The sequence below is a fragment of the Doryrhamphus excisus genome, linkage group LG2, assembly GCF_037039965.1.
Source record: "Doryrhamphus excisus strain RoL-2023G ecotype Guam linkage group LG2, RoL_Dexc_Guam_v1.1, whole genome shotgun sequence".
Classification (NCBI taxonomy): domain Eukaryota; kingdom Metazoa; phylum Chordata; class Actinopteri; order Syngnathiformes; family Syngnathidae; genus Doryrhamphus; species Doryrhamphus excisus.
In genome coordinates, this window is record NC_136358.1 from 26,739,710 (window position 1) to 26,755,102 (window position 15,393).

General features: G+C 43.2%; 2 protein-coding genes across 3 annotated transcripts; one reads left to right on the forward strand and one right to left on the reverse strand.

Moving 5' to 3' along the window:
• Positions 1-37: 37 nt before the first annotated feature.
• chadlb (chondroadherin-like b) lies at positions 38-8,620 on the forward strand. 2 transcript variants are annotated; one of them, XM_058062197.2, is made up of 11 exons: positions 38-226; positions 1,732-1,919; positions 2,862-3,056; positions 3,974-4,129; positions 4,201-4,346; positions 4,425-4,706; positions 4,768-4,987; positions 5,057-5,330; positions 5,394-5,806; positions 5,886-6,046; positions 7,083-8,620. In XM_058062197.2, the coding sequence occupies exons 2-11, from the start codon at positions 1,836-1,838 to the stop codon at positions 7,372-7,374; spliced, it is 2,223 nt and encodes a 740-aa protein (XP_057918180.2). In that variant the 5' UTR covers positions 38-226; positions 1,732-1,835; the 3' UTR covers positions 7,375-8,620. The 2 variants fall into 2 exon arrangements, with proteins under 2 accessions (XP_057918180.2, XP_057918179.2); XM_058062196.2 differs by having other exon boundaries at positions 1,732-1,908; positions 7,083-8,619.
• Positions 7,412-14,117, reverse strand: l3mbtl2 (L3MBTL histone methyl-lysine binding protein 2). Its single transcript, XM_058062198.2, has 17 exons — positions 14,017-14,117; positions 12,904-13,348; positions 12,677-12,814; positions 12,487-12,550; positions 12,300-12,379; positions 12,023-12,140; positions 11,287-11,421; positions 11,042-11,127; positions 10,641-10,881; positions 10,484-10,554; positions 10,006-10,110; positions 9,773-9,920; positions 9,436-9,518; positions 9,127-9,361; positions 8,902-8,967; positions 8,626-8,826; positions 7,412-7,872 (listed from the first exon to the last, which is right to left on the reverse strand). The coding sequence occupies exons 2-17, from the start codon at positions 13,252-13,254 to the stop codon at positions 7,802-7,804; spliced, it is 2,193 nt and encodes a 730-aa protein (XP_057918181.2). The 5' UTR covers positions 13,255-13,348; positions 14,017-14,117; the 3' UTR covers positions 7,412-7,801.
• Positions 14,118-15,393: the final 1,276 nt, after the last annotated feature.

The following is a 15,393-nucleotide window of genomic DNA, read 5'->3' on the forward strand; positions in this document are numbered from 1 at the left end:
GAGGGAAGTCGGTGTTCATGGCTGCACACAGTGCACTGCATTACCGTAATTCTCAGTGTAAACGCACTACTGCAATGCCAAGCGTGGAAGTGTACTTAGACCGCAGACGCGGGGCGGGGGGGCGTGTCTGTGACTAGTGAGGGATAAAGCCAGTTTGTTTTGGATGAGGGACAGTCAGGGGAGAGAGTCAGCCTACAGAACCCACTAGCAACTGGACAGAACCAAGGTGAGTCTGCCCTCTTAAAACTCAAATGAAAGCCTAATGAGTTTATTATTACCAGGAAGCTGCTGCTCATTTTGTATTTTTTGCTCCCAACAACCTTTTGGTGTATGAATGAATGAATGAATTAAAGCGTGACTCCTAATAAAGTAACAGCATGGAGCCAAAAGTGTTTGGTACTTATACAAATTTAAAATGTTTTCAGATTGAGGATAATTTTTAATCGGTTTTCAGGTTAAACCAACCTGTAACACTGAGGATACATCCTCTGATCCAAATATCGACAATGTAGATACCAAGGGAGGTCTCAGTATCATGTCGATCCTAGCATGATATAATTCAATTCTGTGTTGCTGATGTCATTAGATTATATATGATTATATTGTTTGTTGCTTGCCTGTTGATATCATGCAGTATGTTAACTAGGGATGTCTGATAATTATCAGTACAGATAATTATCGGCCCGATATCAGTTTGTCCGAAACACATATGTGTTCAGGTGATATGTCATGTTACACATGTAACGTATCGGGTATCGAGAGTTGGACAATATCGGACATCCCTAATATTAACATATACTGTATAGGTGTTTAATTGTCTTACTGTATTTATGTACGTTTTGTTAAAGGGGACATATTATGCTCATTTTTGGCCCTGAGTTCTGGACTCCTATAGAGCAGCTACACACAATAACCCACACAGAAAGCTTTCTAGATCTTCCAGAATCTGCACCGATTCTATTCTTGTAAGTACGTTTGTTGGTAAAAGGATATATTTTTGTTTGCCAACCAAGGAAAGGCACAATTGCAAAGCGTAATGTAGAAGTAAAAAGTGTCATTATCAGTTTGGGCCGTACCGGTCGTGTATTGACGTAGTACAGTATTGAAACGATGCCGACATTTGCAGTATTAGCTTTTGGAGCTGACACACACACACACACACACACACACACCTTGAGGGGAAGCACATTTTGGCGGCTGCCAGGGAGAGACAGTGGGCGTCTTTGTGCAGGACAGGCGAGGCTGCATGCTCCTCTGCGGTCTGCACTATGAGCTCAGGGGGGGATGCGCACAAACTCCAAATTCCTTCGTCTCTAGTTTCTGCCCCCCCCCCGCAAAAAAAAAAATAATTAAAATAAAAACACAAAATAATGAAATGTCACTGTAAAGTCAGCTCCTACCATCATCCTGAAGCTGGAGGAATATTTTCTCCCGACTGTAATAATGTGGAGCTTTCCATGTCCACTCTGGGGGATCAAGGCAGTTGATCCGACATGGGAATGTGGTTTTAAGGCATTCCAGTGAACACTAGGGCAGGCCCATCTTGCCAAGGTGGCACCCGTCCAGAATGTAGGGGTTGGTGGTTCGATACAAATATTTTCACTTGGCTTTTATGGTTATTTTCGCTAAAAAAATCTGTGTGTTTTTTGTGCTACAGGATTATATTGTTTACAAAGTCTGGTGATAATGTTTTTTATAATGAATTACATTGTTAAAAACGTTGTCTTTCAGATGTACTCCTGCCTCTATCCCGGCACCCCTCGGGTCCCACTGCTCGTCCTCACGCTCCTCTCCTTCCCTACAGCGTTTGCTGCAAAGTGCCCGCAACAGTGCCAATGCGACCAGATCCAGCTCACAGTGACATGCATCAACAAGAACCTGACCCAAGTTCCTCCCACAGTGGACGAGGTTTCCCTTTCGTGAGCTTACGAGAAAACACATCTCACCACTGTGACTACAGCCCTCGCATTTCAGCAACCGGTACCTTCTCGGCATGTATGGTTTCTGGAATATGAGGGTTGTACAGTAGATCCCCACCAATGATGGATGCACCCATCAAAACTTCTAAAAATGCAGATTTTTGATACACTAAAGCAGTGGTTCTCAACTGCTGGGTCGCGGATCCATTACTTATTTTAAAAGAAATATGAACACATTTTACAGCGGTCTAGTGGTTAACGCGCAGACCTCACAGCTAGGAGACTAGGGTTCAATTCCACCCTCGACCATCTCTGTGTGGAGTTTGCATGTTCTCCATGGGTTTTTTCCGGGTACTCCGGTTTCCTCCCACATTCCAAAAACATGCTAGGTTAATTGGCGACTCCAAATTGTCCATAGGTATGAATGTGAGTGTGAATGGTTGTTTGTCTATGTGCGCCCTGTGATTGGCCCGCCTCTCACCCGAAGACAGCTGGGATAGGCTCCAGCACCGCCGCCACCCTCGTGAGGAAAAAGCGGTAGAAAATGAATGAACACATATTTATTTTCCTTTTCTGTGCAGTGCAGTATAACGCCAGAAAGCAAGTTAATATGAGCAAGCTAACAATGCACATCATTGAGATCTACCTATTTAGACTATGAAACAGCGTTTCATCATTTGATATACATGCTGTGATCATGCAAGAACAAGTAAACTGATGATAACATGAAATACTTCCAATATTTTGCCTTATTTTGATTATTTAAAACACGAGTGCAACTTCTTTTCAAGGTGCATAGATACACATACTTATGCTAGTTCCGTCAACAACAACAATGACCAAGTGGGGATATACTCTACTCACCTTTGTGAGATGCTACATACTCAACTGTGCTAACAACTCCACTTCCAATCATAGCTCTTCTTTTCCCTCCCGATGCAGATTACGGTCAAACTGGATCTTCGAGGGAACGACATCCAGGAACTCCCCACTGGAGCTTTCAGACATACCCCTTACCTAACTTACCTGTCACTGCAGCGCTGCAACGTCCGCAGGGTGAAAGAAGGCGCCTTTCGAGGCCTCGGCCGCCTGGTTTTCCTCAACCTGGCAAACAACGACATTGACATTCTCTACCAGGTGGGCTCACACACGCAAATCACATCACCTGTAAGACTTACTGTATGTATGCAAGTATGAACGGATGTTGGTCTACATCACAGCATTCTTGCCTAAATTGGGAAAAGGACATCATTGTGTTTGTCTGTCAATTTGTTTATTAGTTCTAGCATAAAAATCCTGTTAAAGACCTTTGGAAAACATGATTAGAGCCCTCTGGACATGAACTAACCCCCCTATAGTCACTTTTACGCTCGTATTACCCAATACAGTGGACATAGTATGAGGAAATTAGCCATTTAAGACATACTGTAAATAAGACCTGTGCTCATGTGTGTTGCTATAATGTCACAGGAAGTGATCTGATCAGGGGTTCAGAGTTGAGTTTCAGCTTGGTGCGGTAGCTTGCCTTTTTATTATGGTAAAGGTTTAATTTCATTTGAACATGCATCAGATTACAACTGAGTGCATCCCATAATCAGTTCACAGTTCCACATGTCCGAAAGGAGTAGGAAGAAGCAAAGCTCATTAAATCCTACCCCTCCATCTGGTGTTGTTACATTTGTTCACTTCCTCTTTTTCTAATATATTTAAGTTTCTTTTAATTTAATTTAATTTAATTTAATTTAATTTAATTTAATTTAATTTAATTTAATTTAATTTAATTTAATTTAATTTAATTTAATTTAATTTAATTTAATTTAATTTAATTTAATTTAATTTAATTTAATTTAATTTAATTTAATTTTATTTTATTTTATTTTATTTTATATGAGCATTCAATGACATAATGGGTACCATAGTAAGTGTCAATATAGTGATATATATAGCACATCATGACTGGTTCAAGGGACTGGACATGGCTTTTTGTTGTGAGAGAATTCAGAATTCAAATAACTAATAACTAATAACGCTCTCTTTGGTCTGTGAGAATCCAGGAGTCCTTTGATGGTCTGTCCTCGCTGAAGCAGCTCATGATCGAGCGAAATCGTGTGGAGGAGATCCAACCCGGTGCTTTCTCTCAGCTCGGCTTCCTCAACCTGCTCTCCCTTTCCCACAACCAGCTTGTCTACATCCCCAACATGGCCTTCCAGGTACGCACACCTGCGCGGAGGCTACTTCCTGTTTGGTTTCCTGTCATGTACCAGGTGTCTTCTCCTCACAGGGTCTGCAGAACATCAAGTGGCTTCGACTGAGTCACAACTCTCTAAATTATTTAGACATTGAGGCCTTTGCAGGTTTGTTCACACTCAACCGTCTCAGTCTGGACCACAATGAACTGCAGTTTTTCCCCACGGAGACCATGACCAGGTTAGTAAACCTCTAAGCGTCATAGCCGGCATGGCACTACTTGAATGAAAACGTAAATAATCCCCTCTTTTGAGCCAGATTACCTGAAGTGACCCGTCTGGATCTGAGCTACAACCCCATGACTTACCTGGGTGAAGAGTCGGTCTCCATGGCCAAGCTAACCCACCTTTTCCTGGACCACATGTCCCTGCAGGACCTGTCCAACACAGCTCTATCCCAGACCCCCAGCCTCACCCACTTGGACCTCAGCCACAATCAGCTACGTGTCATACAACCCTTCAATGAAGGCAACCCGAAACTGGCACGGATCCACCTGGCCGGGAACCCCGTTTACTGCAACTGCTACCTGCGACCGCTCAGGTAAACTGGAAACCGGCTTTACACAGACCCCACTCTGAATCTTCTTTGCACTTTTGTACAGGGAGTGGGCCATCGGCCGGAAGGTGAAGTTGATCGGGACGTGTGCAGGACCCTCACATCTCTCTGGAGAGAACCTGGAGGCCGTCCACCCCAAGGAGCTGCGGTGTCAGAGCCAGGAGGCCATGCTGAAGGCGGAGTTCGAGGAGGCGAGTCGACGGGCTCCACCACCCACCGAGGAGCCAGAGAGCAAGGTCAAGTGTCCTGCTAACTGCGTCTGTGAAGTGAGTACAGATGTTTTGGTTGACAGTTGAGGTCTCCACAAACAAACTTTGAAAAGTTCCTGTCTTCAGACGGAGACTCATCACGCGTCCTGTGAGAACCGCGGCCACACCAAAGTTCCTCGTGGTTTCTCTCCCGACACGCGCCTCCTCGACCTGCGCGGCAACAATTTCCACTACATCCCGAGCAACAGCTTCCCCGGCGTTTCCCAGGTGGTGTCACTGCACCTGCAGCGCTGTAAGATCGTGGATGTCGAGGATGGAGCTTTCAGCGGCATGAAGGGCCTCATCTACTTGTACCTCTCCGAGAACGACATCTCAGCCCTAAGCCCAGACGCCTTTAAAGGTATTTTCAACTTGAAAAAACTGGTTTCACGTTTATGGTTTTTTCCTTGGGTGTCTTCTACAGGCCTCGCTCAGCTCACTTACCTCCACTTGGAGAAGAATCGCTTCACCATCTTCCCCAAAGGAGCCTTCAAACTGCTTCCGGGGCTACTCACTCTCCATTTGGAGAACAATTCCATCGCCAAGCTGGAGGACAACATTCTGGGTGGCGCAGAGAGCCTCAGATCGCTCTACCTCAGTGGAAACAGTATCGAGCATGTATCTCCTAAGGCTCTGGAGCAGGCCAGTCATCTGGATACACTCCACCTGGCAGGAAACAAGCTGAAGGTGGTGCCCACTGGAGCCCTGAGCAAGGCGGGGAACCTGAAAGACCTCAGGCTGTCACGAAACGCCATTCGATGGGTGGGAGCAAACGCTTTCCAACCTTTAGCAAGATCGCTGAGGGAGCTTTATTTGGATAATATGGGACTGGAGAAGGTGAGTAGGAGTTGGTTGCTTTCCACACAGGACTTTAGAACTCCTGCGTGGTTTCATGGCGTCATCTCTCACAATTAAGATGTCACAGAGCTCCCTGGCAGGGTTAGCTTTGAGGAGTCTCTTCCTGGAGGGCAACCAGCTGGAGGAGGTGCCTGACCTCCACCCACTCACCTCTTTGGAGGTCATCAACCTGGCGGACAACCCTCTGATGTGTGACTGCCCTCTGCTGCCACTCCGTCTGTACGTCTTTACTCCTCAAACACACACTATTTTAATTTTAAAAACTTTATTAATCATGTTGGGTGCATGAGAAAGTGGAAAGTAATGACCACGTGGTTATTATTAGCAGGTATATTGTACAACACATCACCAACAGAACCAATGGTGTAATATCAAACTGCTCAGTCAGCATAAATACCACTGATGAGTTTACCACAGTTAATCTAGGACAGGGGTCTCAAACTCAACGCTCGGGTCTGGGTGAGACTGGGCCGCATCAGGTTTTCAAATAAAAAAAAACAAAGAAAAGCTCTGATAAAACATTCCACTGTTCTCAAATATCTTACTTTTTATTTTTCTACACAAAATATGATGAAAAATAAACAAACAAATCAAGAATAAAGAAAATCAATCAGTAATAAATAAATACAATAATAATAATAAAACGGCAAATAATAAAAAGTTATTTCCTTTAAACTTAAATAGCCAAAAACTTACCACTTCCACACAGATAGGGAGGATAACTATTAAGTTATTTAACCTTTAACATGAACATTAATCAAACGTAGTAATTTTTTCTGGGTACATGATACCATACAGCATCCATATCAAACTTGCGCGGGCCGCACTAACATTAAACTTTCATATCAAGGCGGGGGCCTCAAACTAGTGTCCTGCGGGCCACATTTGGCCCACGGGCCACGTGTTTGAGACCCCTGATCTAGTAAATTAACTCAAACTAAAAAAAAAAAACAAAAACCTAATGTTCAAGTTCTTTAATTTTTCTTTGTTTGGCTGATTTGAAAAAGTAGCTTATTCTCACAATAAATATGAGTATATATATGAGTATGTTTATGAATATATTTGCCCTTTTCTGCCATCTAAAATGTATGTATTGAATAGCTGAATTGAAAAGGTAATTACTTTTGAAAAGCTCTTCTACCATATAAAACATATATAAAAATAGATATTCCTAAAAGAATTAATCTATGATTAATTGGCAACTGAGGAAATGTGGTCAAAGCCTATCCTTAATTAGCTTTTCCTCTTGGTCTAGCTGGATCGAGAAAGTGAACCTGAAGGTACGAGCCACCTGTGCCAACCCACCTGAGCTGAGGGGTCGCAGAGTCAAAGACGTCCACGTCTTCAAGGCCTGTCCAGGAGGTGAAGGCCTCCCTTCTGCTCCCAGTGTTGCCCCAAGGCGCGCCAAGACGCCCAAATCCACCAAACCTAAGCCAACGCACCGCAGCCCCATTAAGCGGGGTATGATGCCGAAACCCAAATCCAAACTCGGCAAGAACAGCAAGCTTAAAGCTGCAAAGAAGAGCAACCAACGCGGCGCGGCGTGAAACCTGCCGTGTGCTAATGTAGTTTTATTTTGAAATGATCACGTTTGCGGTATTTTCTCAGCACTCTTTAATCATTCAGAGCATTAGACGCACATTTCTACTGATGATGTTCGTCGCTGCTCATCAATACGAAAAATGACAACTGGTGACCACTTGACAAAAGTTAGGTAAAAATAAAAATATGTGTTTAAAAATAAAATGTCACTATACATACACTGGATTGTAGTGGCAACAACTGATTTAAAAAGCAACCACAGCTGCACTAAAAGACAAAATGAGGTAGTTTTACTGCTTTCTACACAATACAGTATACAATAATGATTTACAGTCAATATAATGAGGATCACTTTTTTTCGATGGCTCACCTATTCTTCAGTTCTCGTGATTTTCAATCCATTTTTCCTTATGTCTTTTATGCCGCGTCATGTTAAACCGGAGCTTGACTGGAGATGGGGGTCTCCATCTCCACCTCCTCCACTTTTACTTCCACTGCACTGACTGCGGAGAAGAAAAAATATCAAGTCAACATACATTCGGGTATGTATTGTTTTGTCAACTCACACGAATGACTAAATCTAACAGCAACATTTCATTTCTGCAACGTATATACAACTCTGTGTGTATGCTTATCGGCCCCGCCTCCACCCACTGAGACAAAGAGACTGACTGACAAAAGGGCTCACTCCGACCCTCATTCCTGCCTGTTTGGAGGCGGGAGATGAGCAAAACATACACGTCAATATATGGAAGCCGGCAAAATGATCCAGTTCATTTTCATTTACTGTGTCATAAATTCATTTATTATCGTCCAGGCTAGTTAGTTCCCAACGTAAAGTGAAATCTTGTAACATTCATTCATTCATTCATTTTCTGCCGCGGGGGGTGCTGGAGCCTATCCCAGCTGTCTTCGGGCGACAGGCGGGGTACACCCTGGACTGGGCGCCAACCATTCACACTCACATTCATACATATGGACAATTTGGAGTCGCTAATTAACCTAGCATGTTTTTGGAATGTGGGAGGAAACCGGAGTACCCGGAGAGAACCCACGCATGCACGGGGAGAACATGCAAACTCCACACAGAGATGGCCGAGGGTGGAATTGAACCCTGGTCTCCTAGCTGTGAGGTCTGCGCGCTAACCACTAGACCGCCAAGTAACATGCGACATAAAAATACACATTTGTGAGTCTCAGGAGGTTAACAGGAGGTGAATAAAATGCACGCGAGCGGGTTCTTTGTGTCCACTTACTGTCCAGCTCCTCTGGTTCCACCTTGGGTTGAATAAGCGCTGCCTGCGGAGTGAAAGACAAGTCCAACGGCAACACGGGTTGGAGCGTCACATCGCTTGAAGGCTGCTGTCGCTGATCGTCGTTGTCGTCGTCGTCATCATGATCGTCATCATCGTCCTCTTTTGACTGACCACGAGCGTACAATCTCCTCTTGCGTCGTTCTGAAATAAAGCAACAAGGTGATGGCGGGCGGTGACGGGACACCTTTAAGAAGACAACGTCTGTTGTGAACGTACTCTTTTTCCCGTACAAAGTTGGCTTTTGTTTCTTGGCCTGCGCTGTCTGCTTTTCGGCCGCTTCGACTGGAACACAGAGAGCACCACGGTCACTTTTATTCAAAGCCAAGAAAAACGGGATCCATTTCCGCCTCAGTTTGTAATGGTGTCATCGGTTTGAGTCTTAAACGCCTCCATCGACGGCGCTACAAATAAACAACACCTAAGGACTCTTGAGGGTGTTACCCAGTCCAGGAGGAGGCTGGAGTTGGTAGCCCGTGAGCTCACACCATCCGATGGGGTAGATGTCGGGGGACTGGTGGTCCACCCACTGGTCAAAGTGATTGTCCCAGCCGTCAAAGTGGATGAGGAGCAGGCGTCCGACGCAGCGTTTCACGGTGGCCACGCACACCAGCCGTGGCTCCATCAGGTCCACCGCCTCCAGCTTCATGTTGGGACTGAAGCCGTGTCCTGGGTAGTCCTGTGGCGAGACACAAATAGCCGTTATTTTGGTACATTTCAGAGATTGAGACCCAAAATATCTCAGCTCCTTACGGCGTTGAACAGTTGTGGTGGTGCAGCTTTGGCTCCCGTCTCACTCAGGTAATTTTCCCAGGTGAAGGTATCGGGGTTGTAGCCTGTCAGATTTCCAGCAGGGAATAGTTTGGTGACGTTTGCTCACACTTTCGTCAGATTTAACAACTTATATAAATTGTCATCTGATGTAAATAGGCCAATACTGATCGGTGGCCAGTTGATCGGAGCGTCCCTCATGTGCATGTGTACACATACATAACATAAACGTAGTATTATCAGTACTAATATACACAAAACTTTAAAAAAATGTATGTTTGTTTGTGTGTGGTGGAACAAATCAACAATGAACAATTACCCTGTGGCACGGTGAGAGGTATGTTATTCTTTTTGCAGAAACCTTTGGGAAGAATTGCATGAGACGACGCATGGTAGCAAAACTTGTCCGAGCCGTTGAGCGACACCGCACCGTCGATACCGACCATCAGGTAGCCGTCTGACAGCACCTGTGAGGAGTTTTGGTGAGAGGATACGCCGTCTTTTAAACGGGGTTCGTGCAGAACTAACTCATAATGTAGTGAATGTTTTCACCTCGTGTACAGTTGCCACGCAGATGCTGCCCAGGTTCAGGGGGTCGATAGCTTCGAGCTTCATTCCTTCCTCAAAGAAACCGCCGTCCATGTAGACAAACCTAGGCTATAGTGGACATGTGAGGGAATATACATACAACAACGCTAAGGGCGTACTCACTTGCCCGATCATACTGTGCTTGGGCCCAGCATGTTCGTGCTCGAGCACATGTTCGTGCTAATAAAAACACAGGATACACAACTCTGCTCAGCTTCCCTAGCACTGTATAATCAATAAGGACCACTTAGTCTGGAACCAATTAACCACAATAAAAAAGGGTTTCGTGTAATACAGCCGTTATGGGATAAAACAAAGCAGTAGCACGAATGCTTAATGGGAGAGTGCAGGCCAGGGGGGAATCGCACCCGTCCAACACAGTACGAACGGCCTAGTGTGAGTACGCCGTATTGCAGGCCAGAGTTCATTAGAGGATTTTTACCTTTTTAAAGAGTTGGAAAGTACTGTTGCATTTGCCCTTCCAAGCAGCGGCAGCACCTTCGCCGCCATTTCCTGTGACAACACCAGGACAAGTTTATTTCTTCGTTAAATTATTCTTGTATTATTATTTCATGCAGATATAAAAAGGGTATACTTACTCGGCGTTTTGATTTCATGACCCACTTTTTTGGACCAACCGATCGGGTGCAGGAGAGGACTGGATATGTGGCACCAGAAATCCGAAACAACGTTTTCAGGGGAGTCGCTCTGGTCCATGTACACCAGCTGCAGGCGTCCCCCGATCATGGAGTGTATGACTGCTTTGCGTGTCCGGCTGACATGTTTGGGGTCCACCACCTCCACACGCATGCCCACCTTTAAGGAGTGTTTCTCTGCAGGCTAACAGGAAGGTGGACATACAAGAACCAGTGAAAATAATCATCATGAAGACACAACCTATGGCACAGATGTTGTAGTTGATGTATTAGATGTTGCTGTACCACAAGTACAGCCATGTGTATTAACACGTGTATTACAGGTTTATTTTCAGCAGTTTTACCTTCAGGCAGATTTCGACAGGTATTGTGTGAGCCCCCACCAACTTTTTCATCAGATACTCTTTCCAATCTGTGATGTTGGTCACATCTGTAACACACAAGTTGTCATCGTACACTGTATGAGGTACACACAACTACAACCACAAAGCCAATCAAAATGAAATATTATATTTGTACAGGCATAAGTATTCATATAAGAACATGAAGTGGAATGATGCTTAGCTTAGCCTCCAATACACATGCTCACCTCGTGGAGGCACCAGCAGCTTGCTGGTCATGGCGCTCCACCCGATGGGGTGCAGCTTCCCTAAAACGAGGCTGCACCAGAAATCGCGGCTGCTGTCATGCTCGAAGCCCTCATATCGCAACAAGGCTTTGTATCCTGGGAGAAGCGAGAGTAAATGCTTACACGGGGCGAGAGGCGGCGTACATTATTATTATTTAAAATATTATAAAGTATATAAATTATAATTATTATATTGGATTATTATAAAATTATAAATTATTTTATTTATTTATTTTTATTCTGAACATAAGAAAGGGTTTCAAACAGAGCAGGGAAGAAGGACAAACTAAGAAGCCTAAAACATACCACTTCCACACAAAATAGGAGGCAAGCTTTTTTTTGACACTATCATGTCAGACATGCCGCAGCTGAGATGTATGAAGCTAATGTAATATTACTGACACCTAGTCGCCACAATAACTTTTTAGCTAATAATGATCCATAGTCAGGCACGAAAACAGTGATCATTTATTAATTCATTTTCAAAACAACTATGATATACAGAGGGAACGATGTTTGAACTGCGGTGCTGTTAATGGACTCTTAATGTTTTTATTGCACTCTCACTGTTGCTATTTCACTGATATTAATTTATCTGAACATGCATACAAGCCACATGTCCTGAATACAGGTCTTGACACACAGGGGTGGTCCCATATTTAGGATCATCTTGATCTTGACTGAAGGATGTACGCACCTGCCATTTGAATGATAGTAGCGATCCAATAACCTCTACCGGGGATGACCGCATTGGTGTTCAAGACCTCTACTTTCGTCCCGACAGTGATGTCATCCCATTGGGAACACATGGGAGCCTTCGGAAGTCAGAAACAATGATAGAATGTGTTAAATGTACAAAACGATCCTTCTACCATCAACTGGCGCAAGTCAGTGTCAATACGTTGATTTTCCTAATTCGTATACTCCTTTTAGGGCGCTCAGATTTTGAAGGTCCACTCTGTTTGTGTACTCACGTGACTGAAGCAGGAGACGGATGCACCCAGAGATGTTTCCTTGTCCAAGTAGGCACCCCACTCAAAACCCACAGCAGGTGCTACGGAATGAAGAGACAAGAATCCCGAGCAGTGTGAGTGTGTGAGTGCAGTGTGGAGCTTCCACAATAACAAAACAATGTTGTGTTTATGTATGTGGCACCCTCACCATCCAATGCTGCTGGGGGATTTTTTTTCACTTTGTGCAACATATTTTTTGATATGGGCTTTTCCTGGAGACACAAGCATAGCATAGCAATGTGAGACTGACACTGTTAAAGTTGTGTCCGCAAGAGAATTGTTATTTTGGTTAATATAAACACTAATGCTTATGGTCAAAAACGTCACTGATTTCCTACCTGCAGGTGTGCCGGCATAGATGACCTCCTGGACTTTGATGAATAGGAGTTCACCCCTGGCATTCTTTCGTGTTGTTCATCATCACTTCCTCCCTCTGTACCATGTGACTGGGATGGCGCTCTTTCACTACATTTTGCCTATAATGGAGGTTAAAATAAAAGATGCACATTGTCATAAGTTAAACAGCCAACAGGCTTGTTTAGCGCACAAGAAAATAACTACTCACTGTAATATTAAACTCATACGGTTCTGTAAAAATGTTCCAGTGCTGGCAATTCTTACAGCCAGTGCCATTGCAGGAAGAGCAGTGAGGGCGGACAAACACAGTGGGAACAGCTCCAGGTCGCAGCTTCAGAATCCCAGAGGATGACTTTGGATCAAAGTATTCTTTCCCAAAATGCTCGCTGCACAGGTGACAGTTGTGTGAAGCAACCCAGTCACTTCGAGTCCGCTGAACCTGCTTTTCCCATTTGCGAAACTCCTCAGCATCTTTGGGGAATTTAAACAGCGTCACGTCATCTTCTTCGGTCTTGTTACACCCGTACGCCACGCAGTGGTGCGACATCCTGTACTTCATGGAGCTACAAGATTAGTCACATGGATCCGATAACCTTGATGGCGGAATCTACAGCCACTGCTTATTTCCTCCAGTTGTGGACATTCTAGACACTCTGCACACAAAAAACAGTTATTGTATGTCACAGCAGTCAACCACATGTTGCAGCATGTTTTAAGAAATGTATGGCTACTGTACACAAACTGCTATTATTTTGTAAAATCGTGAGATTAACCGTCATGTGTATTCAGAATCACAATCAGAAAAGGTTTATTGCCAGGTATGATCAAACACATACTAGGAATTTGTTTTGGTACAGTAGGTGCAGACACATCTATTAAAAAAGAATGAAAAATACAAAATATACAGAATAACAGTATAAATATATGTACACAGTCTTTTTTTTGTTTGTTATTCCGGAAGTGCAGTCTGATTGTTTTTCCTAAAAGTCCAAACTGGGCGTTAATGTAACGCATATAGTGAAAGTGTATTCATGTTAACAGTAGATTTTTTTTATGTGGAAATGACCGACATAAATACGCTTTATTCTAACTTGAGAGATATTAGGGAGAGAAATTTGAAGAACGACAATACATTTAAAGTATAATTTCAACCAAAACACGAGTGTTCACAAACACAAAGCAAACTAACAACTGCACTAACCTAATAGTACTAACGTCAGTTTAACAATAAAACAAATGCTTCTATTAAATATATACACAATATTTGCATATGGTTATATAAATAGGTAAGTCGCATGTATCAACATTATATGATACTTACCGCAACACTGTACTTTTAAAGCCGTTTAGTTCAATCACACACAGAGGGTCGCTTACATTCTACGTCATCGCGTCGCTGAACTGTACTCTCGCGAAACCATTCATCTACCTCGTGAGGTCAGAGAGGTGTCAGATTTGATATTAAAATTAGGCGACATTTAGTATTATTATGTGAATATATTACTATGTGAAATACCTTATTTGGATATAAGTGACTAAATGTGTACAATGATCTGTAGAATTTCTGTCTTTCTCCCGGGAATGTCAACAACAAACAACTATAATGACAACTATAATGTCTCTTTCGCAGAAAGTCCACACGGTGGCGCTCGTTGAAGCTGCCCATGGAGAAGGTGTTATTCTGCTGGACTTCCTGCACTCATCTTAAGTAAGTACACTTTATTAAAACAAAAGGAAAAAAATACACTGAAACACATCCGAGATAGTGTGTAAGGTGTGTTTCATTGGAGTGCAAAGACCACCGTCTCAATGGGACTTTGTTAAGCTAATCTTAACATCAGCTTGATCTTAACATCAGTATGTTAGCTAAGGGACAGGTAATGTAAACACATGTGATCAATGGTAGTATAACAGAGTTGAATCGATACTAGCATGATAAGTTATATATATATATATATATATATATATATATGTATATATATATATATAGTACTCTACTATGATTATTTTCACAAACGTTTGTGTTTTCTGTTGTGCACTTCATATTGTTACATTGCTTATATTGTTTATTATATATATATGTATATACATTATATTTTTTACAAATTTATGGAATAAGTCACTGGACACGTATATTCAAGATGGTGGGTTCACGGCCTCTTTTGCTGTATGGATGCAAAGTATGAGAAGGTATCATGTGGGGCTTGGATGCAGTCACAACCAATGAACTTGAAATTGTTGCACCCTTGAAAGAACTATATCAGAACCCCTTGGACAGTAAATGTGTTTTTATTTACTTGCTGGCTAGTACTGTATAGCAAAACTCATTCTTTCTCACACAGTCATAATTCAAAGAGAGAAAGAAGCACCAACAAGCACGCATTTTGACCACAGAACGCAACTGTATGCTACAAGAGTATGTTGCATCACAATTTGGGGGAAAATGCGACATAACAAATTGTTTCTTTTGCAGGAAACCTGCAATAGGATGAGACTGGAGTTACTGGGGAGGTGTGCTAATGTCATTTATTTAGTTAATATATAAAAGTAGTAGGCTGCACGGAGGATGAGTGGTCTCATGCAGGCCTCAAAGCTAGGAGACCAATTCCACCCTCGGCCATCTCTGTGTGGAGTTTGCATGTTCTCCCCGTGCATGCGTGGGTTTTCTCCCGCTTCCTCCCACATTCCAAAAATATGC

Coding starts and splice junctions, on each gene's coding strand:
- chadlb (XM_058062196.2), top strand. CDS start 1,732: ATGTACTCCTGCCTCTATCCCGGCACCCCTCGGGTCCCACTGCTCGTC. Junction 1,909..2,861: donor TTCCTCCCACAGTGGACGAG/GTTTCCCTTTCG, acceptor CTCCCGATGCAG/ATTACGGTCAAACTGGATCT. Junction 4,707..4,767: donor TGCTACCTGCGACCGCTCAG/GTAAACTGGAAA, acceptor ACTTTTGTACAG/GGAGTGGGCCATCGGCCGGA.
- l3mbtl2 (XM_058062198.2), bottom strand. CDS start 13,254: ATGAAGTACAGGATGTCGCACCACTGCGTGGCGTACGGGTGTAACAAG. Junction 11,128..11,286: donor GCTGCTGGTGCCTCCACGAG/GTGAGCATGTGT, acceptor TGTGTGTTACAG/ATGTGACCAACATCACAGAT. Junction 9,519..9,772: donor ACCTCTCACCGTGCCACAGG/GTAATTGTTCAT, acceptor GAAATCTGACAG/GCTACAACCCCGATACCTTC.